Genomic DNA, 12,814 nt, shown 5'->3' with positions numbered 1-12,814 from the left:
TATTAAATATATTATTACTAGTCAAATATGTAGTTAGTAAGTTTAAACTAAAGGAAGTATGTATATACATCAAAACCTGACAAATACAAATAGGCCTCTATCGAACCCATCATCTCTTTACTAGTACACTTACCACTACATATTTATGTAACAAAGGAACATGACTGCTACTTAAAACTGTTGGGTATATTATGTATATATGTACATATATGTATGTGTGCTTCTAAGTGCGATAATAAAAGTGTCAATGTCACTAAAGTCTTTACATAGTATATAGACTGACATAAATTTACTCCTTTCCGAATACCTTCTTTTATTCATTCATTCTGAGCTCATTGGCATTATAGATTTCTAAGTATGATTTGAATGAATAGAAAAATACATACACATATACGTTAAAATGAAATAGAAAATTCGTCCTAAACTATTTTTTATTATCGTTTTCATTGCTATAAACTTACATAATAATTTTGTCATATTTTTAGTATTTTTTGCACAAAAATTTCAAAAATTAACATTATGACACCTTGACACAGCTATTAATTGGAAAGGTAAAATCAGTTACTTATTCTCTTTTTCTAATACATAATTAACATTAAGGTTGAATATGAGATTTTTTGCATTGTTTTATTATTGATTTTATTTCATAGCGATGAATAAGTAAGTACATTATAATGTTTAAATATACTTTACTTTGATAGTAAAATATTTATAATTATATTAGTTTTTGAAAGTCAAAAAATATAAGGATTCTGGATCCTTTTAAATAGCGGAGAATTAAGTCATATCCGTCTATCTGTACATCTGTGTGTCTGTTAAAATCAATTTTCGGAAGACCTTAGATGTCTTGGGTATTCAAATCTATCATACCATGCTTTGTATTTTACAAAAGGCGCTTATTTAATTCTTGCCTTTTTTTTTTTGTATTTAAAACATTAATAATAATCTTTTGGAATATATTTCTCCAAAAATGTGGTCAACGGGACACCCTATTATACATAAAAATGTAATGATAATTACACTAGGGAATACTGGTAACATATTTACTTAAACCTAAAATACTTCTAAATATCAAAAATAACTAAATTCTGAAAAAAACTAAATAACTTTTTTAATAATTTCTAACTTTCTTGTAAGCTCCATAACCAATATACCTATGGTACGTATAGATTATAAAAGTATCTAATGAAATCCATATTCATACTCATACGCACGTATGGCCTTACAAATAAACAACGAGATAAGAAATATTTATTCGACTACTGTATGCAAAAACTCACACAAACTTATATACAAATTTATGTATTTACTAGGTATAAAAATATATTCTTTTTGACTTTTTTAGAAACGCAATAAACAAAACTCTAACAATGGTACTATATATTTCGGGTTTGTTTTGAGTACATACATGTGAATACATACATGTATTTTCAAAAGAGGTCAATTTATTCGTATGGAAACTAAATTTGCTTTTGTTTATTATTTAAAGAGAAAAAAGAACAATTTTATTCAAACTAATTGCTATATGGTTTTTGATTTTGGTATACAGCAACATGTAAAATATTATTTTTCAATACAAAATCTTTCAATATTCCAAACAAGGATGTTTAGCGTCAAAGTGCCCATCATTATTGATTATAAAAGGGGATTTTTAACACTTGTTTGTATATTAAATATTAGTTTTAGTTATTTTCCATAGTACTGGGCCTAAAACATGAAACCAAATTCAAGGTCTCAAATGTAATTTTATGGTACTTTTTGTTTTTCTGATAGCACACTTATATTAGATATAGCTTCTTATATTAAAGATATAAACTTGAATTTTATAGCATTTTCAAATAAACTGAGAAACAATAGACAGTAATTAAGGTTTGTTATTTTTCCAATATGTTTACATACCTGATCAACTGAACCATAATGATGGCGGGAAAATACACCACGTCGTGATATTAATTCTGTGGCAGATGAGCTGAAATTATAGAACAATAAAATTTTTTTAATATTGAATAATAAAAACATATATTATTGCTTTGCTATTCTCTTTATTCATATTTATATTATTAACAAAGTGAAATAAACTCAATGTACATATTGGCGTATGATTGTTAAATAATCACTCATACGTCATATGCATATACATAACCTGAGAATGTAGTGGATTTTAAATTCATATGTAATAAAAAAATAATCACAGAATTATTTTAACAAAACCACTATTAAAAGTTTTTCAACCGTTTTCATTTACATTAACAATTTATTATAGATTTTTGGAGTTTTATTATTAAAAATCTATTGAGAACAAAAGAAGAGCAGCTTCAACAATCTATCAAAAATTTTTGAAAGTTTGTTAAACACGTTGTTCTTCCCTAAAAATCTGCCAATCATGTAAAATAGCTTTGTTTTTGATTTTGACTAAACTTTCTCTTGATTATTCATGTAGATAAATTCTTATATTTTTTATTTGTATGAAATTCAAATTAAATTGTGTTTTTTTTCTTATTGCAAATCGTGATTTAATGGTGCAAGAAGGTCATGTGTTTTTATTGTTTTTAATGATTTATTACAGTTGTACTAATATAAAGACAATTTCATATAATTTGAATATGTTTAATTTATTTTAATGTATGTAAGTTGTTGCAGTTTATTTTATTATTATTTTCTGACAGTCACATATGGCGTTATTTTTTCATTAAATTGTATTAGAAGACATTTCTTGCTGAAAAAATAAATCTAATTTTTCTAAAGCATATTTATTTTTATTCGTTAGATGCAAAATAATGGACTTTTGCGCAACACTTTGTTTTTGAAATTTAAACGGTTTTTTAAACCAAAAGTTATTTTATTATATTTTTTTATTAAATTTAAAATTTTTAAATTCAAAGTTTTTCTCATATTGAATTTATTAAATATTTAACCTATTTGCCCATTAAGATTTTGGAAAAATGCAATTTGGATAAATTTCATTAATTTAATTTTCACATCCCTGCGAAACTAAACTGTAATTGCCTTGATTTTTATCACTCATTTCATTTTACTTCAAGTTGCAACAAAATTGTTTCCATAAAAAGAAACTAAGCAATTTATAAAATCAGTCACGCATTGCATATCAAACATGTTGCAAAAATAGAAAAAAAACTTTGTTGTTGCTCTAAAAAAGAAAATTTTTTATTGAAACCAAAAAATATTATACAGTTTCGAAAACTTTTCTCTGTATAATCTAAAATTGTGAGATTATTTTTAAATTTGTAGCTTTAATTTTGAATATAAATTTATACAAATTATTATTTATTATCGGGCTATGTTCTTTTTCTAACTTTCTAGCAAAATAGGTTCTAGCTTTTTTTAAATGAAATGTGTTCCTCTGAAATAATATTCGATTTAAAAAGTTTTCATATCCTGATACAAATGAAAATCCCGCATTTTAAAGTTATACACCAAATAATGTAGTGTTGAGTTAACCTTAAAAACACTTGAGCTTAAATAGATAGTATAAGAATTTTAAAATTTAATTTTCTTCTATAATTTAATTGCCAACAGCATATTAAAAAAGTTTTTAACAATATTAAAATTATATTAAAACAGAATCTCTTTCGTTAAAAGAGTCTATAATGCACAAAGAAATAAACTTAATTTATTTTCAGTTCATGTGTATTTATAACAGGAAACTAATTTTAAATTAACCCAGTTTCAGTGTTCTCTATTATAAAATAGTTTAAAATTCTAAATAATTACTCTTAACGTAAAAAAAACAAATAATTATCAACATACATATAACGAAAACTAGACATTGAAAGTATTTTTATATATTTGATTTATTTTTAGCTGAGTTTGAAAAACGCAATATTTAAACAATATAAAGAGTATAATTTTATTCGCGTAACATTATGAACAGAAATCATTTGTGTATGAATTTGATAACATTTATTCATAAACTGTTATAAAATTAGATCGAGTATTTGAGCATAATCAAAACAAAATATTAATATATGTATATGTGAGTGACAGCATTTAATTGTAGGTCGTGAATTCTTGAAATTCGATTTAATAATAGATTTTTATTTATGCCATAAATATGTGATAATCTGAATTGCACGATAACAAGTAAATACCACACAGTGGGTTTACGAACTCATTTCGATAAAAGAGCAATATCTTATTAGTGATAGTAGAAATTAATTTATATAATAGGGTTCCAGCTATAGAATCTGGAGGGTTTTGACAAGATAACTGTCTGTATACTCGCATTAAATCTATAACCACATACTCTTTTAGTGGAAAGGCAAATGTATGTACTTATTAGAGGACTGTACTTAGGGAAGTTAACTAAACATAAGCAAAACTGGGCTGGACGGATCATAATAATGCTTAATAAAATCCTAAATATGATCACAATGAAAGCAAATTAATATGTGTCCTCAGAATGTATAAATTAAAATACTTTTCTTTTATTATCAGGTAGAGTTGTAATTAGAGCTAAATATCTTATAAGCGATGATATTCCAAATATTAAACTCTTCTAGAAGACCAATAGGAAAATTTTGAGAAACCATTGTCAGGAAACTGAGTTTCTAACAATAATTCCTTTAACAGATCCTTATTTAAGATCGAACATTTCTCCTTTGGAATCGTATCTGATATAATATACTTGTTTTTTCAAATTAATCCAAAATTTTTTTACACAAATAAATAAATAGAACAACTTACCACCACCGTTGCATACATATCTTCACACAATTTTATTTGATTTTATATAATTATTGAAAAATTTTCTATTTAATAGTTAAATAATTAGATTTTTCTGTGGTAGTGTGGTGGTTGTTTTCAGTTGATTTACAATTTATTTATATGACAATTACCGACAATATTTTATAAATAGACTTTTATGTTTGCTTTTATCTACATTTAAATATTATATTTATTAATTATTTACATAAAATAATTATTACTGTATAGTTGTGGTTTTACTTAATTTAAAATTAAATTTTTTTTCCATGTATGCAGAAAATTATGTAAATAATTATTTAAAATGAATATTGACAATAAATGAAAGTAATTAAATTGTAGATTAATACTTATATTATTTATTAATAAATTATCAGCCTAGTAATGTAAGTCATAAATATAATGACGATTAAGTTAGAAAAAAAACTTATCACTCTGATATATGGTTACTAATTTACTATGAATTAAATATGACAAATATTTGTAATAAATAACAAAATTTATCTCCCAAAAAATATACACATTTTTATAGCCTTCATCTCTGTGAGAAGGGTATGCGAATTGAATTTCCATGCGAATATGAATTTCCATTTAGAAATTCTGCAATATAATTTTCCGACCCTATTTGGATACTTAATAATAGCTGAGCCGATTAAGCTTGTCAGCCTGTTTGTATGTCTGTCTATCTGTCTGTCTGTCTTTCTGTCTATCTATCAGTTTTTATATCCATCTCTCTGTCTGTTCTTTGAAAATCTCAGATATCTTCGGAATCCAAATCTTCCATACATTTTTAAGAAATGTCCATAAAAAAACCGAGATATATAATCATTAATCCGTGGCAACCTCTAAAAATCTTATCAAAAAGAATATTTACATTGCATGGCCTGACAAAAAAGCAACCAAAACTTTACTTATTGTTTAGTTATAATATATTTTCAGAATTTTTAAAGTCATTTTTTTTAATTCTAAATTAACAACATCTCCAATATATTCTACTATTGATTAATGTATATTTAATACATTCCATATAAAATGATAAAATTAATGCAAAAAAAAAATAATAATAATAAATATTGTATATAATTTAGAAAATTTAAAAAATAACACTGACCGCATTTCTCTAACTTTTCTAATGAAAAATGTCTACGTTTGCAAACACTTAAAACTTAAATGATTTTGAAAATGTATTGTTTTACTTTAAATCAATGGAGCAGTATGGTAACGACTGTAGTTGTTTACCCTACAGAATTATCATAGGAGTTTGTGCTGATTTTGAAACACTTTACTGCTATGATGGGATTTATACACAATTTATTGTATTTTATATTTTCGTAATTGATATATTTTTCACTGCTAATAATAAAAAAATGGATTGCCATTTAATGCCTCCCTTGCTTTTCGAGCCATCATGTTTTTTGATTGGCTTTGTCTTCTCTGTCAAAACAGATACGTTTACCTTCGATTATTTAAAATTTAATATTAAAAGAGTTTTAGATATATGCAATAAAGATAGTCAAAGTTTAGGTTTAGCTAAGTAGTTGAAATATAATTCGTTTTGTTATACTTTTTTTTTTTTTTGATAAATGATGGCTTTTTTCACAGCAAACAATTTCTTACGAGCACTTTACAAAACCACAAAATTATATAGAAACAAACCAGTTGGAGAGAGAATAATAAAACCCAAGAAGTAAAATAAACAGCAAGTAAAAAAGGCAATGAATTTGCTATTTAAGCAGATAAGTAGTTGAACAAGTAGATTCATAAGAAGTGTTGAAATAAAATTGTAATTTAAAATTTACAACATTTTAAAGAACTGTCTTAATAGGCGTTAATAAATTGTTATGAATAAGCCCTTTTATGCAAAACATTTCCAAAAAGTAAAATATATTACTTACATTAAGAACTCCTATTGAAAAGTTTTAAAATTAAACACATTCTTTTAAATTCTTGCTCAACATAAAAGAAAAATCCTGTGTAAATATTGAATTTTGCAAAAAAAAAAAAAAAAACGAAAAAAAATCGCAACTTACATAACGCTTGATGCACGACGCTGCAGCACCCTTAACGCACCAATATCTTTGTGTGGCGGTGCCCGATTAGTGGTGGGTGGGGCACATAAACTTTGACTACGGTCACGTACACTCTCATCACGATACGATCGAAAAATCGTTGCTAATTTTAAATTGAAACACAACATCTTGTGTCTGCCCCTTGTGGTGGTCCTTGTTGTTGTCGTCGTTGTAGACGCCGTTGTTGTAATTTTATTGTAAAAACTTTAGACTTTAAAAAATATTTATCTTATTTTCTACTTTCTCTTATTTTCCTATTTTTCTGCTATCAACTTTTAAGGTTGCTTTGTTTGTGGTAGTGAAAAACTTTAGTCTGTTTTAACTATTTGCTTTAAAAAGTTTGATTTTTAGCTCAACAAAATATGTTTTATTTTTTTGCTGATTGTTGTTAAGTTTATATAATACTTTTTTAGTTGTTTTGCAGTTAGTTTTTTAAACGGTTGGACGTTGTTTTTTTATACTTTTTGTTTAAAACTCCAAAGTTGGTTTTTCGTCGTTTTCGTTTTTAGTTGTTTTATATTGGTTTAAAGGATTTCGTTATAAATTCGTTGTTTTTATTTTTGTTTGGTCTAGATTTTACTGACTTTTCCCCATTTGCAACTTGTTTTTGTTTACTTCGTTGTTTTTAGTTTTTATTGAGATTTTAGTTTTTCTACTTGGTTTGTTTTAAAATTCAACTACAAGTGAATAAATTTTGTATTTTTAAATTTTCAATGACCTACCACAATTTTAAATTTTGCGTTTCATGTTTTTTTTGCTTGATATATAATGAACTTGTAATAGTTTTTTAATTTCTCTTCTTTTGTTTAGCTAGAGAAATTGCACTTAACTGGTACGGCGCCTAAATGAACTATTGCGTTCTAGTTGGCTTTAACCCAAAAATAAAAAAATTTTGTTTTCATCAACATTTCTTTTATGTACATATGTATTTACTTTCACGAACTTTTTATTGGTTGCGTTTTCTCTGTTTAGTAACATTCCCTTTTATCATTTACTTTTGCAATACTTCGTTTAAACCACAATGTGGTTTTCATTAAAAAATGCCTTTAATATCGAAATTATTTGCACATACATATAAATTTATTTTTGCAACAAGAAGTTGTAATGGGGTTTAAAATTTGTTTAATGTTAATAATTAATTTAGAAATACGTAACTTAAGTGTTGTGGTCTGTCAGTCCAAGGCAGACATGATTACACTAAGTAATTCAGCAATAATCAATTACAATTTGTTGTAATGTGTAATAGAAATTTTTCTAATTACAACTACTTGTAACTGTAATTGAATTTGCCAGTTACAATTACTTGTAATTGTAATTATAGTTTTGCCAATAACAATTACAAATAATTGCAATTGAATTTAAAAATTAAAATTACTTTTAATTTAATCACTAATTAAAAATTACTTGTAATTGTAATTTAGATTAACAGTTTAAATTACATCTTATTGTAACTGTAGTTTGTAATTGCATCACTAATTAAAAATGGCATGTAAGTATAAGGAAAAAAATTTGCATTTACATGTAATTTGAAAGACTTTAATTACAATTAATTCAAATTTAATTGAAATTGAGGTAACTAACTAACTAAATAATTAACTAACTAATTAACTAACTAACTAACTAACTAACTAACTAACTAGCTCACTAACTAACTAACTAACTAGCTAGCTAACTAACTAACTAACTAACTAACTAACTAACTAACTAACTAACTAACTAACTAACTAACTAGCTCACTAACTAACTAACTAACTAACTAACTAACTAACTAACTAACTAACTAACTAACTAGCTAACTAACTAACTAACTAACTAACTAACTAACTAACTAACTAACTAACTAACTAACTAACTAACTAACTAACTAACTAACTAACTAACTAACTAACTAACTAACCAACTAACTAACTAACTAACTAACTAACTAACTAACTAACTAGCTTACTAACTAACTAACTAACTAACTAACTAGCCAGCTAGCAAACTAACTAACCAACCAACCAACCAACTAACTAACTAACTAACTAACTAACTAACTAACTAACTAACTAACTAACTAATTAACTAACTAACTAACTATCTAACTAACTAACTAACTAACTAACTAACTAACTAACTAACTAACTAACTAACTAACTAACTAACTAACTAACTATCTAACTAAATAACTAACTAAATAATCAACAGACGTGGTTTCAAATCTAATCTTGTTAAAACTCAAAATCATTGAAACATTTCTGAAAGATTTTTCCCAGTTTTAAATTAAGAGCATTATGATGATCTGATTTGGGTTACAACCAAAACCTTGTTCAAATCTTATTTTGGTTTCCTTTTTCATTTCACTGATAAAACATTGTTGTTGTTAGCCAACGGCAATTGTTAGCAGTTTTACAAACAAAACAACATTTCCGGTTGTATAAATGTAAAGGAAATGGTTTCTAGTATGAGTATATGTGTGCAGAGCAAAATGCACTTCACAATGACAGGAAAGAAAAGAATAGAGGAAAGGAAACAAATAAAAAAATGCATTAAATATTATTTTTATGTTGTTAGTGGTTGACAATGAGGTGGATGCTGTTGTTTTTTTGTAAAAACAACATGTTTTCTGATCGTTTTCTCTAAACTGAGTGTCTCAGTTTGTGTTTATATTGGTTTATTGAAATGGAAATGTTTTTATATCGCTTACAACTATCATAAAGGAGATATTATGAGTTTGCATATATGTGTGTAACAACTACAAAAACCTTGATTTTTAAATAGTTTTCCAAATTTATAAAGAAATGAATTGTTTTATATCCTAACCGCTATTCGTTTAAAATTTAAAAGAGATCATAAAATTAAGTTATTAGTATTGATACCATGATGAAAAACTGATCTGTAAGGATCAGTTTATTATGGCACCCAGCTAGATATATTGTTTAATTTCTTATTGCGTAATATAGTCGATTATGACCGACTTTACTTTCTTATACTGTTACTTAGTTTATTTAAGATGTTTTCATTGCATTTATTTATTTTTTTTCTTTGTTTAGTTTCATGTTATTGACCTATTTATTTCTTATTTTTTCGAATTTTCCTAAAACACATCTAGATTTTATTTCAATTTTCCAATGAAACCTAAGAAAAAAAAACAGCAGCAGACTTTTTATACAGTTAAGAAAAAAATTAAGAAAAAACTATGTTTTGAAAATGTATTTTAAACGAAAACATGCTGATGATTTATTTCTTGAGCTCATTCGCAGTCATCTATCTTCTAGTGTAATTAACAAAATAAAAATGAGATTACTGAAGAAGGAGTAAGTAAAACGTTTAAGACGAATAAATTAAATTGAATTACATTACAAGATATAAATAACAGAATGGCTGGTGATACAGCTACTGAAAAAATTGATATCAGTTGCGACGACATGGAAAAGAACAATTAAAATAACATTTGATTTAAAAAAGGTTTCGAAAAATGGTCCTTTTCATTCAATAATACGAAATCAAAATGATTCTCACTAAATTGACCTTTTCATGTAAATAATAATAATAATGAATTCATTTTCTGGGAAAATTTTGTTATTTTGTTTTTTTCGTGTTTTTTTTTGCAATTAATTTAATGTAAAAAAGGCAAATAATAATAAAGAAAAATTGCTGACAAAATGTTATTGTATAAGTAAATGTTTATTAATTAAAATTGATGTTTTAGATTTAATTGTTTTCTTTTTCTTTTTAGTATAAAATGTCAAAATTTTGGTGGAATGTTTTAAGTAGTTTTGTTCTCCAACCTCTGATTTAATGACTTCAGTTATTAAACTGTTTTCTTTTCTATTAAACTGAAAAAAAAACTGATTTAAAATTGATATCTTTTCATAAATTTAAGATTGATAGGTATGTTTAAAATGCCATTAAATGAATGGAAAAAAATGCGAAATTCTTTTTCCATTTATGTAATTCATATGAAAGGTCAAAGTTCGCAATCTCATTTATTATGTGTTATTATCTCTTATGAAATTTTCCACATATATTCAACAAGTAAAGGAAATTAAAATTATATAACACTTTGCAAACTCACAAATACTCTTTGAAAGTATAAAATAAATTATCCTCCTGTCTCGTCTTGGTGCATGCAATTCTCCACCCTATAAGCTTTAGTATCAACGACCTTTCCCAACATTTATTTACCTTCTTTTTTCTTCCACATCTTGAACTTATAAAGAAGCGATGCTTCTTTTAATGTAAACATATGCTATAAAATGTTTTTCACTATTATTGAGATAATAATGAATACATTTTTTTATTTTATTCACAAATGAGCTGTCTTTGCCTCCTTGGGCGTTTCACTTGGAATCTTTGTTATAGAATATTTTTTTATTTAAAATTATTTCATTGTTTCAAAGGAAATCTTACTTGTACTTTAATGACTATTTTACATGTAAGCATATTAACAGGGATTGTAAAGTTTCAGACTGAGCACATTATATCTACATATATAGAGAATAAAAATGATTTAGTAACATTCGAGTGAATTTTAGAATGAATTTTTAACCTAAATTATTTAGTAAATTTATTAGATTACTTGTCTAGTAGTTCATGGGCTGTGAGTTCGATTTATTGCGGGAATTCTTTCTTGACTAAGTAATTACAACCCTATTATAACCATAGCTACTCTAATCTATATCTGTGTGAAGACTATAAAAGATCCACTGCCATATTCACAGTAGGGAGAGAGCCAGGCTAACATTAGTTGTTGGATTTTTTTGTCCGTAAAAATCATAACTTTTTATTCTTTTTTTTGTAATGACTTATAAGTAAGTTGCTGCATAAGTACAAGTCATTACCAAGTTTTTTAGTTAGTTTGAAAGGAAGATGTATACACATCAAATCCGAAGAAATACACCTAGACATTAATTGGGCCTGTTGTGCGCTCCTTAACCAGTGCCACAGGTGGGAATCGAAACCACCACCTTCGGTCTCCGGTCCAGACTAGAACACTAACCTACCGGAGGTTTTTATTAGTAAGCAAAATATATTTGAAAATCAAGCTAGTTTCATATTCGAATGAGTTCAGTAAAAGATAAATTATTATCAATAAACCAAATATTTGTAAAACTGTTCTCTCACCATATGTTTCAAAGTCCACCCACTAAATGATTACATTAAAATTAAATGATTACATTAAATTAAAATAATTCTTATTCTCATTTCTTTGTACCATAGCCTTTTTTCTGAAAAAGTCTTTTCACTTAAATCCACTCAGTTGTGACATTTTAGCAAATAATTGATTTTTTTTCATTGCACTTCAACATTTTACAAACGTCACAGATGCAATGACGAACTAATGAATACCCTCGAGTATCATTTAGATTAAAAGGGGTGTAAATAAGGAAAATTGTCGAACATTTAAGTTTAAGCATTTATGTGTATAAATGTAATCTTTAAGGGAATAAATGTCATCTTTACTATATGTATAAGTAAATAATATATTAATGTGTACTTTATATGTATTTAGCAATAAATATTGTTGTCATAGACTACAGCAAATAATTATAAAAATATTAATAATAATATGCAAGTAACAATCATGATACTAGTAGTTAAGTCATATATTAAAAAAGAAATACGACATTTAATGAAACATATTAAACATGAGAATACCAATACAACAAAAATATGCATTAATTATGTGCACAGTTGCAATTTTATTAAGTCATTAAGTTGTTAAAAACTGAACGAAAGTAAACAACTATAACAACAATTACAAGCATATTGCGAAGTAAACACAACATACAATTTATTGTGTTGGTCATGAAGGACTAATTTTACATCATAAATACATATTGTTGGTATTGTTTTGCAAGCTATATAATTACAAGTAAATTACGAAAGTTGAAATAATATCTCAATAAGGATTAATGTTATTGTGAATGGGGCTAAAAAAAAGAGAAGTGAATTTATTTGTTGAAATAAGAGTTTTACAAAGAGTAGGGATAATGAAATAAGTAATAAGATAATTAATGAAATACATAAGTATGAATGCT

General features: G+C 25.7%; 1 protein-coding gene across 2 annotated transcripts in view; it reads right to left on the bottom strand.

The window, feature by feature from the left end:
* LOC111681073 (GTPase-activating Rap/Ran-GAP domain-like protein 3) overlaps positions 1 to 12,814 on the bottom strand; it is a 72,704-nt gene that overhangs the window by 32,900 nt on the left and 26,990 nt on the right. Inside the window, exons 1-2 of one of the 2 annotated variants that reach the window (XM_046946922.1) lie at positions 6,753 to 7,462; positions 1,900 to 1,969 (exon numbers count right to left, since the gene is read on the bottom strand). In XM_046946922.1, the coding sequence (XP_046802878.1) occupies positions 1,900 to 1,969; positions 6,753 to 6,919 (237 nt within the window). In that variant the 5' untranslated portion in view covers positions 6,920 to 7,462. Of the gene's footprint in view, positions 1 to 1,899; positions 1,970 to 6,752; positions 7,463 to 12,814 lie in introns of those variants that run through there. The other variant, XM_023442794.2, reaches the window with a different exon arrangement.

Source organism: Lucilia cuprina, chromosome 3 (genome assembly GCF_022045245.1).
Source record: "Lucilia cuprina isolate Lc7/37 chromosome 3, ASM2204524v1, whole genome shotgun sequence".
NCBI classification, from domain to species: domain Eukaryota; kingdom Metazoa; phylum Arthropoda; class Insecta; order Diptera; family Calliphoridae; genus Lucilia; species Lucilia cuprina.
The sequence above is the reverse complement of the archived record's forward strand: the minus strand, read 5'-3'. Positions and strand labels throughout refer to the sequence as shown.